The 16,992-nt window shown below is 53.9% G+C and overlaps 1 protein-coding gene across 1 annotated transcript in view; it reads right to left on the reverse strand.

Moving 5' to 3' along the window:
* Nucleotides 1–483: 483 nt before the first annotated feature.
* TGM2 (transglutaminase 2) overlaps nucleotides 484–16,992 on the reverse strand; it is a 33,092-nt gene continuing 16,583 nt past the window's right edge. The window contains exons 7-13 of the mRNA XM_059406987.1: nucleotides 13,707–13,842; nucleotides 12,932–13,035; nucleotides 10,715–10,957; nucleotides 8,881–9,153; nucleotides 4,292–4,452; nucleotides 3,082–3,218; nucleotides 484–2,303 (exon numbers count right to left, since the gene is read on the reverse strand). Of these exons, the coding sequence (XP_059262970.1) occupies nucleotides 2,153–2,303; nucleotides 3,082–3,218; nucleotides 4,292–4,452; nucleotides 8,881–9,153; nucleotides 10,715–10,957; nucleotides 12,932–13,035; nucleotides 13,707–13,842 (1,205 nt within the window). The 3' untranslated portion in view covers nucleotides 484–2,152. The remainder of the gene's footprint in view (nucleotides 2,304–3,081; nucleotides 3,219–4,291; nucleotides 4,453–8,880; nucleotides 9,154–10,714; nucleotides 10,958–12,931; nucleotides 13,036–13,706; nucleotides 13,843–16,992) is intronic.

The following is a 16,992-nucleotide window of genomic DNA, read 5'->3' on the forward strand; positions in this document are numbered from 1 at the left end:
ACTTCAGACAGGATGAGAAGGGGGACAGATATAGCAACATGGAAATAAAATTCACAGTGATCAGTGTTTGAGTTGGTCCGTGTTCCAGCGGTCTGGGGGGAGCTGAGAAGAAATCTAGAAAGGCTTCACAGAAGAAGTGACTTTGGTGTTAAGCATAGGATGAGTAGGAGTTTGCCAGATGGATAAGGAAGAGGAAGAGCACTCCAGGCTCAGGGCAATACCTAAGCAAAAGCTAAGAGGTTGACAGGTGCACAGGGCACTTGAGGGATTCAGGAATTTGACTGTGATCTAAACATGACTCGTTGGAGGAAGGGGCTAGAGATGGAGCTGGACTGGGTAAAAGCTTGGATGCCAGTTAAGTCTGGACCTAGGGAGGGGGAAACTGAGGCTGTGGACTCTCGGGCAGGAGGAGGTGGCTGGTTCCAATGTGAGCACGTTCACCCACACACCCTCCTCCAAAGCGGTAAAAGGACTAGACCAGACTTTGTTTGAATGTGCAAAGCAAACGCTTTTATTTCGGTGCTCACTCTGTGGCTCGAAAATGCATCTACTGTCTGCTTGGAATCCAAAAATATTTGCAGAATCATAGAGAACTACTGCAACCTTTGTAAGAACATACACAAGTCGGCTTATTTGGGGATCCTTCCCAGTGCAAATCAGAAAGTTCTATGTGTGTCTGCATGGCTTTCTCCAAGTCCCCCTCTGAGATTTTGGGGGCCCTGGAGGCTGTGACCCCGCCCCAGATATAGCATTCTCCCTCATCCCTCTTCCAGCCCAGTCATGTGGACAGAGAGGGCGATAGAGTCAGAGATGACAGCCCTTAGGCTCTCGGAGCTTAGTCAGGGCTGGGGCTGGGGCTGTGTTCTTGGGCCCTAGTCCTGCAGAGAGGGGGCAGCTGAGGTGCTAACCATGTTAGTGACCAACACAGGCGGCTAAGGCTCTCGTGAAGTCTAGGCATCGCAGCGGGCAAGTTCATGGGTAGGACAGGGGCCTGTGGAGCTCTCTTTCCCAGAACTGTGGTCTGAAAGAAGGTGACTGGGCATGGACAGGGGACACAGTTGGGACTGGGGGTGGGAAGGTGGTCATGGTCAGAGTCTCGCACTCAGAAGCTGGACCCGTGGCCTCAGGCTGTGGGAGCCAGGGATGAGGACTTGCTGTCATTTGCAAGGCTGGGTCCTATAAGCATTGGAAGAGCAGAGCTGAGAGGGCCTTACTCGTGGCTGGGTCAACACCCCATCGCCCAATGAAGAACCTGAGGCCCAGAGAGGGGAAGGCAGTGACCGACTGGACTTGGGGCTCAAACCCAGGGCTCTGACCCCTCTAATCTCCTCCCCACCTCATCCCAACTGCCTCCTTTCTGCTCAGGTCCCGAATGGCCTCTTTAATATTCTCAGGTCGGGGCTGGGGCCATGAACGAGGAGCTGGACTCGGAGTCAGAAGTCCTGGGTTATGTTTCTAGAGCTTTCCTACTACCCAGCCTTGCAAATATCCTGCTGGTTTAGAGAGAGCCTCCCCTCCCTCCTCCAAGCCCCAGAGTCTTCATCCCGAAAGGAGTTCCTACCCTGCCATTTCCCACGGTGACTTAACTGGGCTGTAGTCGTGTGAGCACCAGCAAAGGCAGGGAAAGGGCCCCGCACATGGCCGGTGCCTCACAGTGGTGGCAGTGGGATGCCTGGGCCAGGGCTGCTGGAATATGAGAGGATCTTGGATCTGGCCCTTCCCGGGACTCCACCTGCCCTGGCTCTCGTTCTCCCAAGGGCTCCTGGGGCCTGTGTATTGTCTGGGATCTGGTCAAGGGGCATACCGTCTCTCTTTTGCTGGCTTCAAGGGGCTCTGGAGTAAATTAAACAATATGGTGGGCGGTCAGTGGTTTCCAAAAGCATCTAGGTTGTAAAGGGAGGCCTGGGTCCCTCCTCTCCCACCCCAGACCCAATCAGCCAAGGGCAGTGCTCCCAATGGGGAAGCACAGAACATTCTTCACAGTTAAAGGGAGATGGGAATCCAAGTTCAGGGGCACAAGATAGGCTAGGAGCCCCCACAGGCTCTGAGGTCTGGGGCCAACAGGGGGCAAATTGGCGCATTAACTTGGAACAAAAATTGGGATCAGGTTAGGGGCTCTGAGCTGGCTGAGGCGTGGCTGGGCACGTGGCCTTTAGGCGGGACCAATGATGACATTCCTGAAGCCTTTCACAGACTTCAGCTTGTCGCTCTCAAAGTTCACCACCAGCTTATGGCGGCCCACGTGGCGCGGCATCAGATCCACCCTCACCTTGACCTCCTTCCCCTCTGCCACGGCGTCTGGGCTGCGGAGAGAAAGAGCAAGAGGGTAAGGGGAGGGGCCCAGCTCCGTCCCTGCGGTGGGCTCAGGCCAGGATGACCAGGGACCCTGGTACAGAGCTGCTGTGCATGCACAACTTCATGTGACAAGAACAAAATGGGTCGCACTCACTGATATCCAAGGGCCTGGGGCAATGCGCCCTCCCTCGTGCAGAGAGAGAGAGTGTGTGTGTGTGTGTGTGTGTGCGCACGTGTGAGTGGACACTGTGCTTGGGATAAGAGTGGGTACGCTCAGGGGACTACATGTGGAAAATGCACTGAGCCCCACTCACATACACCATTTCTGTTATTCACCGGATGTAAGTTACAATAAAAAAAGTTTTAAAAAGTATCTATGCTTGTACTTGTGTGTGTAGATGTGTCTCTCTGAGGATACAGCCACAGGTGCCCCCTCGCACACGCTCCAGATGCGGGTACTTGTGTTTACATGAGGATTCCCGTGTCCAGAGGCGGGTGCTTAGGGACTGAAATGTGTCCACTGTTCAGGTTTGGGAAGACAGGTGCACGCCTTGCTAGCTGCATCACAGACGATGCAGGGGTGGGAACCATGCCTAAGGGGGCGGGCGAAGGGTCGGTCACAGCCTTAAATTAAGGCAGGCGTGTGGGTGCGTGGGTGGGAGGCGATGGAAGGGAGCTGCCAGCCAGGGTTTGGTGCCTGCGGGCGGCCCCTCCCTCCACCCGCCCGGCTCTGTGCTCCCAGCTCGCCCCCCCACCCCGCCCCCTGCTGGAGGGACCGGCACTTACACGTCCACGATCTTCTGCTCATCCATCAGGCCGGCCCCCTCCATGGTAAAGGTGCAGCCTAACAGCGGCGTGGTGAGAGGGTTCCGCAGGGACGCCTCCGCCACCAGCTTGCGGTTCTGCTTGGGCTCTCCCAGGATCTGGAAGACAAGACGACAAGAGGGACAGATGTCGGGGCGGCCCTGAGGGAGAGGAGCCAAGAGCCCCTTGAGGGCAGGCAGGAGCCCCGCGAAGGCGGGTTGTGTGTTTGTTTGTGTGTGTGTGTGCGCGCGCGCGGTGGGAGGCAGCTCTGTATCTGCTGCAATTTGGCCTGGCTGGGCATGATTGCTCCCCACCTCTGCACCTGTTTCCTCATCTAGGAAACACGGTCGTTCACAGACCTGCAATGAGGTTCCACGTGACTGGGAGGATGCAGAAAGTGCCTCCCCTGTTTTAGGGTCAGGATGGAAAGATCACAGGCTTTCCGGCCAGGCTGATCTCTACTGCTTCCTCACTGTGTGACCTTGGGAAAGTAATGACCGCCTCTGAGCCTTAGTTTCTTCTTAGGAGAGAAATGCCTTGCTGCGGGGCTCTCATGGGGATTAACTGAGCTAATACGGGGGTGCCTACTCCCGCAACCCTCTGCTCTTTGCCATTTATTTCTAACTGCTGCATTTGGGATTCTGGGGCTGTGGCTCGCTAGGATGCCAATGATGATGGTGATAAGAACAGTCAGCTACTGTGAGCCCTTATAAGGCACTTTCTTGGATGTACATTTCATTCTTACAACACGTCTAGGTGCTAGGTATGTTAACTCCACCTTGCAGACAATAAACTGATGCCCAGAGGGGCAGAGTGACCTGCCCAGGGCTACCCACACACAAACTCAGGGAGTCAGACTGCAGAGTCTGTGCGCTTAACTCCTTCTCTTCCTCCTGCCTCACCAGGGCCCCAGGGCCTGGATGGAATCCAGGCAATCAAGGGTCCATGATTCTGAGATCCCTAAACTCCACCTCCCCACCACTCTGGAATTCTAGGATTCATTCCTAGAGGTCGGAGTCCCCAATCCTTCCAGCTTTACGATGCTTTCCTTCGATGAAGTTAGGATTTGAGGAAGCCTGGGACATCAAAGATCTGGAGGGGCTGGGCTGCTGGTAGGTACGTGGGTGGGGTGGGGGCGGGCTGTTCTGGGACCCCGTCCCTGCCACCATCGCTCGCCCAGCCCATCCCTTACCCGGATCTTGATTTCTGGATTCTCCAGGTAGATGTCCCTCTCCGCCAGCAGGTAGCTATTGGCAGCCGGCTCTATGAGGAGACCCCGCACCTTGATAAGGTTCGACTCGGTCAGACACTCACAGTACTTGTCATAGAGGATTCTGAGGGGAATGCTTTTCTCTGCAAGAGGCGAGAGGGAAGAATACTGTGATCGCTGAGTCATGGCCCCCACTTGTCCCACGGCATTGCCCCGAAGCAACGAGGGGGAAAGACTGTGCTTAAGGTCACATAGTGAATGAACGGGCAGATCCCAGGCCTCGCCCCGCCCCCATTCCCCCCTGGCTTGGGGGTTCCCAGGGAGGATCCTGGTCAGGGAAGTGCTGGAGCTCCAACAGGCCTGGATTCTGATCCTGCCTCTCTGCCCTTTGCCAGCTGGTGATGCTGAGCAAGTCACTCCATCTCTCAGGGCCTCAGTTTCCCCACATGAAGCTGGTGGGATTGTGCCCATTTTACAGATGAAGAAATACTTCTACCAGTAAGTGCTCAGATTGGGAGACCTGGTGTGGCTCGGCCACTGACTGACCGGCTGTGTGAGCCTGGGAAGGTCAACTCCCCTCTCTGTTTCTCTTTTGTACCCTGGGAATCTTGCACCTGCTGGGAGGAGCTAAGACCAGGGGTCACTTCAGAGCCAAAGCCACATAGTGATGAAGAGATAAGAAGGGCCAACCCCTCCCAACGCAGAGAAGCAAAGTGTGGTTTCTAGCCCCATTTTTCTGACAACACTGTGGCACAAGGGCACCAGGGGTCAGCTTGCAGGAGGCAGGAAAGAACAGTGCAAAGAGCACAGGCCTGAGAATTAGCAGGCTGGGCTGCAGAGACCCTTGGACAAACCCCATCTGGAAGGTTCCTCGGAGCTCCCCTGTCAAATGGGAGTGCTGGACAGCCAGTCTTGGGGCTCGGCGGGGCTCAGCCATCCCCGGACCATGATGGGAGAAGCCTCTTTTCCCACCATCTGTCCCCTCTATCTCCCATCAGACTCCAGCCACTCACCGGACTTTTCACAAATCTGAGGATCACCTCATTATTTGTTCATTGTTTTGCTCTCAGCCCACTCACTTTATACTTCTTAACCTTTTCTGCCTGGGCACACTTTTCGATATTTGCACCAAACCAGTCTCATTTACTATAAATAGAAGGTAACTGGCAAAAAGAAATACAAAGCCAAGTCAGGCTCGCTCAGTTCCAGCTTGATATTCTTGTCTGCCGAGGGCTCCGGGCTGAGATCCGCAAGGGGTAAGGGTGCTGGGCCTGTAATTGCCCCCAAGATGCTCCCTGCAGGGCCCGTCTGAAGGACAGTGAGGGCCTGGGGGACAGCCAGCTTCTCTCTGCTGGTTAAGGTCTAAGCCCCAGCCTGCCCCATGTCCCAGCGGCTCATCCCCAGGGTGGCTGCGCCCCAACGTCTGAGCAGATGACATTGGGGAAGAAAACCCAACCTTCTGCCAATAAAGACAGCAAGGAGTGAAAATCCCCAGGTCAGGGCCTGGTGGAACCAAGTGGAAACTGGCCAGCTACACGGGAAAGGACAACACTGCCCTCCAGGAGCTTAGAGGAGGTGGCCCCAACTGTTGACTTTTCCAGAAGGCTGAAGCGAGGGTGGGGCAGGACCTCTGAGAACCGCGGTCCAAGGGCCAGGGACCACAGCCTTGGTTGAGAGAATAGAACGTGTGTGTGGTCAGTCTCAGTCATTCCTTAGGTGACTAGTCCTGTTCTAGAAGGTGCCATGGGTGTGACCACAGAGGACATAGTGGCTGCAGTCCCAGTGACCCACCTGGAGGGGTGAGGGGAGGAGAGAGAGGACGGGTGGGGCAGGAAGGGGAAGGGAGAGAAGCAAGGAGGCAAGGGTGGGGATGGCTCCCTGTCCTTGGCCTGGTTTCCTGTCCATTAGCACATTCTGGAAATTCCCCAGATCTTATCACCAGAGAATAACAAGCAAGCCAGCCAAAGTCTGGGGTCTCAGGGCAGGGCGGCGGGGGGGGGGGCGGGGATCATCTGTCTGAGGCTGAGCTTGGCATTGGAGGCGCCGGCTGGCATCCTAGACCAGCCCCACCTTGCAGCCCGAAGGCAGCACACAGGACCTTTGCCTTCCTCTGCCCTCTCCCTGCAGGCTGTGCCCTTCGTGGGTCTCTGAGGCAGGAGGGACCGCTCTGCAGTGAACATGTCCCCGGGATGATGGGAAACACCGACAGGCTTGGCTGAGCCTCGGCAGAACAACGCTCCAAGGGCCCAGATGGTAGCGAGCCGGCAAAGGGTGACTCAAGAGGAAGTTCTTCTGGCATCGCTGGCCAGGGCTGGAGTTGACCTCATGCCACACATTCCAGGAAAGACAGTTCCTCCCTTTGAAGCGGTTCTGAACATGAGAAGAACCTGCTGGTACACAGTCACACGCAGGGGCTGGCGGGCTCTTCAATCATGAACCAGCCTTCCTGCAAGGGAGGAACCTGAGGCCTGGAAAGGAGAGGACAAATCCCCAGGAGCCCACAACCCGTCGACAGCATCGTAGGAACTAGAACTTGGGTATCCTGGCCGTGGCACATACCCGTAGGAATGGACCCCTACCCCTGACACCCCAGGGCCTGGATGCGGAGGTGATGGCTGGGTCCTCTGCATGCCATCGAGGTTGGCAGGGGCTCAGGAACCCCTGGGCCCAGCACCGAGACCACCATCTGGCACACCAGGTGTTCAGGACAGATTCTCCGGGATTCTCTTCCTTCCTATGACCAGGCCCCATTTTATACTTTCCAGATATTTCCTGAGCGCACGGTCTCCTCCAGTCCTCCCAGAGGCCCATCAGGAGGGTGTGCTGTTGCCCCACTGAATGATGGGTGTGATTCGAGGATCTGAGTGCAAGGTCATGCTGCCCAAGTTTGTACATTCAGAAGTGGGGGAGGGGCAGCGGCAAAGCCATGTCCGGATGGACTCAGAACGTGTGTTCTCACAGCCCTGAGTGTTGGGGCCCCGTCCTGGTGCCACCGGCTTTGCCCCTGAGGGGCAAAGGGTGAGCATGCAGCCCCAGGAGTACCCAGGGGGGCCCAAGATAAAGAAACCAAGAGGGAGGCCGTCTATACCACAGACTCCAGGCCTGAAACCCAGACAAGCCTTCTGAGGAACTCCAAGGCCGTGGCCCTCCCACCGGACACAGGGGCCAGGGGCAGAGGCAATAAAGGGGAGGAAACATGGGTTTGACAGGCAAGAGTAGGGGGGCCAGAGGAAGGCACACAGACTCCACAAACAAGAGCCCTCCCCACCCTGGGCCTTCCCACCAGCTCGGTACGTGAGCATGCTGGCTTCTGGATAAGGGGCACCTACACTGGGCACAGCCCCTCCCCACTCCCCCCTGCTGGAGAGTCCTAGGCTGCCGGGTCCTGACTGCCATGGGACTCACAGGCGACACTGAGGTTCAGGGAGGCAGCCACTGGCCCAGGTGACCCAGCAAGTGGGACGCACCTCTCTGAGGCCCCAGGACCGAAGAGTGTCCACACTGCCCCTCAGAGGACGACCAGAAGGCTCTATTACCAAGACCCCTTTGCCTCCTCAGGCCTGAAGGCTGCCACTGCTCTGTGCTGCCTCACTGAATTACCTGAGGGGTAACAACCCCCCTCAGGGCCTCAGGCTTATTTTCAGGAAGATAACTGGGTGCAGTGGCCAAGCCAGGCAGGGAAAGAGACCAAGGAGGCGGGCGTGCAGGTTTCTGACCATGAGGCTCGAGTGACAGACGCTCTTCCGCAGGGCTGCAGACTGGGCCGTCTGCTGACATCATTTTGCCCCAGAACAGGGCAGGGGATCTGCCTCACAGGGAGGCCAGGCCAGGCGCCAGCGCCAGGTCATAGAAGAAGGTTGGGGGTGGGAGGAAACACTTCCTCCCTGGGGGCCCGGCCATTCTCCACTCCTGTTGCCCTCAGAGCTACTCTGCCCAATAGGGCAGCTTCTGGCCATATGTGGCTGGTTAACTTTAAGTGGAATTAAAACTTGAATTCCACAATTGTGCTCACTTCATTTCAAGTGCTCAATGGCCACAGGGAGCTGCCCGCCAGGGATTGGACAGCATAGACGCAGGAGAGCTCCCGCATGCCGAAAGTTCTATGAGCAGCACTGGCCTAGAACCCCTTCTCTCTGAGGCCGAGTTCTCGCAGGGGCTGTGGGTGGAGGCAGAGGGAAGGATTGAGCTAGGAGCAAGCATTAACACACCCCAGGAAGCGGTCTGAGGTCACATGAAGATGACATGGAAGAAAGCAGTACGGCTGCTAAGAGCATAAGTTCAAGTCTCAGTCCTGTCTCTTCCTAACCATGTGGTCTTGGGAAAGTTGCTTAAACTCTCTGCGCTCCGTCTTCTCATCTGAAAAATGGGGCAATAAAAGAATCCGCCTCCCACTTTTGTTACAAAGAATTAAATGGGTGGCTTGTTTATAAAGGCCGTGAGAAGGGCGTGACCCAGAGAAAGTGTCACAGAAACATCCGTGAGGTCAATTACACGTGTCAAGTGCTCAGGACACTTAACGACTGTGCCACTGGTTGGTGGTCAGCAACGGCTCGGGGACCACAGGGCCTTACCAGATGAGGGCTCCAGGGAAAGGTTGAGCAGGTCTTTGCTGCCACACTCGGGCCCCAGGATCCCGTTGTAGCTGACGGTGCGGGCATGGAGCATGAGGCGGCAGGTGTGGGTCTCAGCCGTGTTGTTGGTGATGTAGGCGAAGACATCAAAGTCACTGCCCATGTTCATGCTCTGGGCCACGCGGATCCGCATGGCCACCCCCGTCTCCTCTTTCTTAGTCAGCTTATTCAGGTGGTTGGCCCTTTTGAAGGCTTCTCTCTCCTCTGGGGACCCTGTGGGAACGGGGAAGAGAGCTCCGGTATGGCTGAAATAGGGACCAAGGACAACGAGGCTGAGGCAGGGCGAGCTGGCTCTTCAGAGTCCTGGGGACTCAGATCAGGTCTAGAGGAGCCCCTTGTCTACACTCCCGTGTCAGGAGGATGATAGGAGATTTTATTTACTTTCCACAAGTAAACTCCTATTCATCCCTCAAAACCCAGTCCCAAATGACACCCCCTCCTCCAGGAAGCCTTCTCTGAACACTCATGCCCCAGGATGAATGAGTCGCCATGTCTTCTCAAGTTTCACCAGTGCCTGTTGTCTATCATGCTTTTTATTTAACCAAGTTTTCTGTTTATGTACTTACCCTCTTGAGCTGCTCAAAGACTAAGACTGTATTTTACTCATCTCTAGTCATACCCGAAGCCTCTAACAGTGCTTGGTGGATAGTAAACTCCAGTAGGACGCAAACTTTCTCACCTCCCAGTGATTGCGCAGGGATTCCATCTACCTGAAATCTCTTCCTCCCCCTCCCTACCTGTAGTGCTCTCCGCCTCTGTCCCATCTACCTCTCTCCTCTGCTCTGTTTCTTCTGCGGTGCTGCTGGGTGCATATCTACGTCTCCCATCAAACCATCAGCTCTAGACCTTTCAGAGAGCAACGGAAGCTCCTTTTCCTTCTGTCAGAGTATGGCTGCTTGTTTCCCAACCCCCAGCCAGCGCAGGTAAGTCAGCAGGAGTCAGAGGAGGGCAGGAGTGATGGTTCTTTACTCACCTCTGTGAGCCACCTCCCCCCGACCCCCAGGCTCACCAAGGATGCTTAGAAAACAGCTACTGTATTGAATTGGCTGCTGGTTGTGCTCCAAAGCAATTTTAAAAATAAGCTGTGTCCCTTCTTCCCTCTCCTGATTGAACAAAGAGAGTGGCTTCATCTTTGGATCAGATTACAGCTCTCTCATTAAGTTGCTCTTACGATCTTTCTCTCCTTCCCTCTCCATCTGCCCGCTCACCTCCCCAGCTGTGTGTGAAAAACAGCACAAATAAACACTACGGAGTTCCTGGAATCTCTCTTCCAGGACGCGCCCCTCTGGACTTCCAAGCCGCTCTAGTCCAAACATGTTGCAATTTAAAAAAGGGAGGCGGGGGGAGTGTGGGATTGCACGTCTTCGGTTGCAGGTACCATGATGACAAATACTGTCACGAAATGACACAGACATCATTCATTTTTCTGTTCGGAGGCAGGCAGCTAGCTCCTCCATAACGAGTATCCTCCAGTTGTATTTAAGTCCAAACAGCCAAAAAGCAAGGCTTAAAAAACCCCCATTGAATCCTTTTGTGAAATACAGAATTCTTAAATGAATACTCTTCTACTACTGTGTCCCAGTGTGTTTTTTTCTAAGAAAAGGTGTAAAATGGAGAGTAACCTACAGGTCCTTATTGTATGCAGGCTGTCAAAGAAAACACATCCGTGTGTGTGCGCACACACACAAACACACACACACAAGCCCACTGGCTGGTAAAACAGGCTGCTTCCCTGCAAGGCATTGGCAAAGGCTCTGGTGAGCCCAGCACCTACCCTCCGGGTACTTGTAGTTATGGGTGATGTCCTCCCGCTCATCACGGCCCACCCTCTTCGTGCTGATCTTCATCCCCACGGTCAGGGCGGTGTTGGTGGACTCGTGCATGGACCCATCCTTCTGCTGGATCCAGTTCACCACGTCAGCATTGACCTCAGCAAAGACAAAAGGTGCATCGTACTTGGTGTTCAGGTCACCCTCCTTGATGGCACGAACCGGAACCGGGCCACAGCAGTACGTCCCTGGTTGGGGGTTAAGAGGCGAGATGGGCAGGGGTGAGGGGAGGGTGACACCCTCTCCCACTTTCCACATTTCAGCCACATTGTTGCAGGGAATCTCAAGACTGTCCAGCCATTTGACTCAGGGATTCCACTGGTGGGAAGGTAGCAGAGAGTAAGAATTAAAAATGCAGGCTCTGGAGCCTGCCCAGCTTCTGGGGTTCAAATCTCATCTGGCCTCATTAACTGGGGGACTTCTTATTCCTTGGGAAAGTGACTTAACTTCTCTAAGCCCTTTTCGTGTGGTGGGGATATTTACGACCCACCTAATGAGGATTTGAGTATATTAAATACTATGTAAATGAAATGTTTCTTTCTTTCTTTTTTTTTTTTTAAGTGTCTGAAATATTAGCAGAAGGGTATCCCCAGGCATCCCGAGGAAGGGAGAGAACCATGCTGTAGAAGACAGTTGGTCTGTCCCTCCGGCTTCCTGCCCACACAGAGAGCCACAGCCGCCCCCATCAATGTACTTAGGGGGTGCATTTTTTTTTTTAATTTTTTATTTTTGATAAACATATATTTTTATCCCCAGGGGTACAGGTCTGTGAATCACCAGGTTTACACACTTCACAGCACTCACCAAATCACATACCCTCCCCAATGTCCTTAATCCCACCCCCTTCTCCCAAACCCCCTTAGGGGGTGCATATTGACTGAATGACCATGAGAGCTGGATGTTTCTCTCTCTGGGGTTCACAGCTGCTTCAAACTGGCCACAAAGGGCACTACATTGTATCCATTTGATGCAACAGGCCTGGTAACATTCATTTAAAATTAAAATCAGGGGAAACTATGAGATAAAGAAATGTCAGTGACACATGGAGACATGACAGGACCAAGACAAAAGGTCACATGCAGCCGGAGATTTTAACTGAGGGACCAAAGACCCCCAAAGCACTGCCGGGAGAGTTCGGGGGTCCGTGAACTTGGATGGCAAAAAATGACATCTTTGTCTGCACTGAATTTTGCTAACACTTCTTTCGATTGTGAAAGCAGACAAACCATTGTCTTAGGTGCACTTATGACTTCTCACCCGTAAGGAGCGCAGACCCTGAGGCATCACTTTTTAGTTGTCATAGACAACTGGAAATACTGCTTATATGCACCTGTAACAGTGCATCATGGAACTTACTATCTTTACCACTAGACCTTGTTCTGTAAAGCAGATATTACCATATCATAAATTTATTTTTTTAAAAATTTTGATAACCATGTTTTGGTGTAATTGGTTTTTCTTTGTTCCCGTAGGTAATATATTCTATGCATTTAAAAATATTATTCTGTTGGGAAGACAGGGTAACTGGGTGATGGGCTTTAAGGAGGGAGAGCACGTGATGTTATGAGTGCTAGGTGTTACACGTAGCTAGTGAATCACTGACTCCTACAGCAAAAACTAACGTTGGCTGATTGAAATTAAATAAACAATAATAAAATAAAATAAAGTAATAAATATAAATACAAATATTATTCTGAGAAAGGATCCATTTGGTTTCACCCAGTTTTGCCTTGGTGTTCTCTCTCTCTCTTTCTCCCTCTCCGTCTTTTTCTCTCTGTCTCTTCCTCTCTCTGTCTCTGCCTCTCCGTCTTTCACACACACACACCTACCAACAAATATATAATGGGAAATTACTGGAAGATGTGTGTGAATATGAATGATATTTCTTTTGAGGGGGAGAAGACAAAGATGTTATTTGATCTCCATATTTGCTGTTTTCCACATTGCATGTGAATACCTTTTCCAATGATAAAAGAAGCTGATTGTATGCTCTGAGTGAGGACCCCCACATGTGTGCAGACCAGTCAGTGGTCTCTGGAGTCAGCCAGACTGGGGTTAGAACCTGGCTCTGCCACTGCAGGCTGAGGGACTTGGCGGTGGGGAAAGCAGTTCTCACCAAGCCTCAGTTTGCCGGCCCAGGGAAGGGGGCCACGCCCACCCACCTTCACTCTTCTCCTGGGGCGTGGGGTCGAGGGCCTGCCACCCCCCGTAGCCCGGCTGCAGGTCCGGCCTGCTCATCCATGACTCCGTCCAGCAGTGGTAGTTCCTGTTGGAGAAATGAAGTTAAGACTTACACTTCTCCCATGGGCAGTACACACTCACCTGTCCTATGCTCAGCCCAGAGCATCCCCAACACACCTGCCTGCTCTTCCTTGGGCCCTAGCCAGGTGCTCACTCCTGCCCGGAGAGTCATTGTCAGCACCTCTCCCACAGCCCTCCTCTTTCAATGGCTCCTTGAGTCCACCGGATGGGATGTCCTCGCTTCTTGGCTGTCCCTTCTTTCCAGCTCATGGGCTCTGCCCCATTTCAGTCCTTCCTGGGCCACACCCCAGCCCCCTGCCTGCAATCTCTCCCCTTCAGATCTCCTGCTGCGGTGTCATCAGAGTCCCTCTCCCGGTTTGAAGCCTTTGGTGACAACCTATTGGTTTTGGAGTCAAGCCCAGACCCTCTCACCTGGCATTCCAGACTCCTGAAAAACCAACACCCTGACACATTTTCATGCATTATTGACTTCATGTGTTGACTTTCCCTCCTTTGCTCATGCTGGGGCCCCTACCTGGAAGGCCCTCCCTGGTCCCATTCCCCCTTGTCTGAATACTATTCAACTTTTAATCCCAATTCAGATGTGACCTCCTCTGAGAAGTCTTCCTAAGTTTCCCTTCCAGCCCCCCCCCCCCCCGCATTGGGGTTTACCCCTGACTCTGGGCTCCAGCTCACCAGATCATCTCACTTTTGTCCCTCTGCATCTCTCCAAACTCGTTGTAGACATACTCGATGAGCAGGTTGCTGTTCTGATCATGGGCCGAGTTAAAGTTGGTCACCACTCGGGTGGGGATGCCAAGGCACCGCAGCACTGGGGGTGGGGGAGGGGACAGGATGGAGAGCGGGATTCGGGGAAAGGTGAGAGCTGAGGATCTGGAGCCATCTGCCCTGCTCTGAGCATCCATGCTCCCATCTGTACCCCTGGCAACACTGTACCCATTATCCAAGTGGGCACCTTCCCCTTACCTGGATGATAGTGCCCACTTCACTGGTCACCCCAGGTCCACTCTGCCTCCTCATCTCACTGCTAACAGAAGGAAACCCCAAAATGCAAATCTGACATCAACAATCCTCTGCTAAACCTTCAATGTCTCCCCATGGCCCTGAAGGTCAAGGCCAGACCTCTCAAAGCTTGGCCCCTGACCACCTCTTGGGTACTTTTCCCCAGCCACGCTCGCTGTTCCTCCAGCACTCTACACTCCTGCCAGCCACAGGACATTGGCCTATGCTATTCCCTAAGCCTGGAAGGCCACCCACCAGGTTTAGATGGCTCCATCATTTGCATTCATAGCAAGACTGGGGGTTCATCGTCATTCGCAATGGACAGGCACAGGAGGGATCCTTTCATTTGTCCTCTGAAGGCAGTGAGTGATCTGTCTTATTTCATGTGCCCAGAGCCCAGCAAAGGCCTGGCACAGACAATTTTGTCAAATGGATGAAGGGGTGGATGAAGAAGAGAGAGGAGGAGGAGGAAGGGGAACAGGGAAGAAGGGAAGGACTGGTAGAGATTCAGGGCAAGGAGCACACAGTGGAGCCGGGAGAAGAGGGAACGAAGGTCAAGGGGCCTTCCCTGCAGTGCTGGCTACTTTGGGCTATGTGACCTGGGGCCAGTCCCTCCACCTCTCTGGGCCTTGTTTCTTCCTCTACCGCACAAGGTCACGGTACACATGCAAATTAACCATTTGAAGGGCTCCTGGGTGGCTCAGTGGGTTAAGCCTCTGCCTTCGGCCCAGGTCATGATCCCAGGGTCCTGGGATCGAGCCCCACGTCGGGCTCTCTGCTCAGCAGAGCCTGCTTCCCTTCCTCTCTCTCTGCCTGCCTCTTTGCCTACTTGTGATCTCTGTCTGTCAAATAAATAAATAAAAATTAAAAAAAAAAAAAGTGAGGAAAGCCCTACTGAATATAACCTGTGGGACTTTGGCCTTTTAGTTTTTATTGAGATTGAGTCTTGGAGATGGTGGGCAGAGCGTGTGTGTATGTGTGTGTGTGTGTGACCTTTGCCCTATTGCCCTGGGCCCTCTGTCAAGCAGGGTAAGAGGTCCCAGGCAGGCCCTAGATTCTGGCCCGGATCAGGGCCTCTGGGAAGTGGGGAGGAAGGGCAGCATTGATCCTCCCCCTCTTGCCTGGTTGCCTGCCCTGAGGCACCATCAGGAGACTCCAGCACCAGCAAACCAACCCCAGGCCTTGCCCCAGGACAGGCCTCAGGACACAGACCAGGCGTGAGGAGGCCTGTACCCACCACCCGAGGAGCAAGGCATCACCTCTGTCCTAGAGTTGGTGTCCCGAGAGGCCTCCTCATCCTAGGCTCAGGCCAGAAGTCTGCCCCAGAGCTGGGGATGCCTGAGTTCAAGCTTGGCCTCGCTGCTCCCCAGCTGTGTGACCTCAGGCAACCACTTCCTGTCTCTGAGATTCCATTTCCTCTTCTAAGAGGAGCTAATAATAGCCACTTTCGGGGATGTGGTGGTGATTCAGAGAGGCAGTGGGTGTGGGCAGTCTCGTCTGCCCCGTGCCCAGGGTAGAAGGGCAGGGTGCCACGGGTGCCCGTCACTGCAAGTGTCACTGCAAATGCCCAACCAGTCACCGCCTATCCAGTCAAATGACTCTCAGACATTTTGAAACGCTCCAGGATCCGGCTGAGGAATCCCAACTTTCCCCGGAAGTCCACAAACTCAAGTCTAAGCTGAACCAGACCCTGGGTGAAGTGACATCTCCCTGGGAATTATTTCTGTCACTGCTCTGTCCATTTCATAGCTGAGGAGAAAGGCTTGGAGACCCCAGTTCTCTTGCCCAAGTCCACCCAGGGGCTGGCGAAAGCGCTGGGATTCAAAACAGACAGCAGGATACCAGAGTCCCTGGGCCAGTCCAGCAGGACGCTCCCTGCAGAAGCCCCTGGGGGGTTGCTCCTCGGGGCTACTTCTCCCTGACTCAGTCCAGCACCAGGCCTGAGAGAAGGCTGCAGGGAGCCAGACTCAGCCCAGGCCTTGGGAAAAGAGAGGTCTCGAGTAAGACCTCTGGAGGTCACATCCCAGGGGGAGGGAGGCGCCTGCAGGTAAGCTCAGGGACCCAGGCCACAGATGGTGGTGGGTCTCCAGAGAATCTGTGGGATTCTCAGGAGGCATTTAAGACCCCTTGGGTCTGGGACAAGGGAATTTGCCCAAGAAAAGGGAACGCTCAGGTCCCAGAAGCAGGCAGGCATGGCTGGTTCGGCCATAGGGAAGGGGGAGCAGAGACAGCCCTGTGGGGAGCCCAGGCGGCACCGCCCCTACCCAGACTGCTGGGGTGGATGACAGCTCTGGAACACCTCGAGGCCCTTCCCTAGGCCTGGGTCCTGGTCCCCGAGTCAGAGAAGCTGCGATTCAGGACCAACCTCTTAGATTTCCCGAGCCTAATAAATGATAATAGCAGGGGCTCCTGGGTGCTCAGTGGGCTAAAGCCTCTGCCTTCCGCTCGGGTCATGATCTCAGGGTCCTGGGATCGAGCCCCACATTGGGCTTTCTGCTTAGCGGGGAGTCTGTTTCCCCCTCTCTCTCTGCCTGCCTCTCTGCCTACTTGTGATCTTTGTCTGTCAAAAAAATAAATAAAATCTTAAAAAAAAATGATAATAGCAGTGGTAGTCATCTTAATAAGAATAATCTAGCAGCAGGAATAAGTATTCGCTGTTACGCATCTGAAATAATTTCCAGCCCTTCATACGTCACAACCGCCCCAGGGTAAAGGTACTGTTGTTGGGTCCGGATCCCATGTAACAGAGTTGAGCCTCAGAGAGGCTCAGTGATTACCTGAGACACGGTGGTAAGGAGCAGAGCTGGGACTGGGAATTGGGCCTTGACTCTGGAGTCTGTGTTTTTAACTGGTACAGGATACTGACCCATTCTCACACGTGCCATCTCCAGCCCAGAATGATTTTTGCCATTTTCTGGGCTCGAATTTTTAAGATTTTTAAAAAAGATTTATTTTCCAT

The sequence above is a fragment of the Mustela nigripes genome, chromosome 7 (genome assembly GCF_022355385.1).
Source record: "Mustela nigripes isolate SB6536 chromosome 7, MUSNIG.SB6536, whole genome shotgun sequence".
Classification (NCBI taxonomy): domain Eukaryota; kingdom Metazoa; phylum Chordata; class Mammalia; order Carnivora; family Mustelidae; genus Mustela; species Mustela nigripes.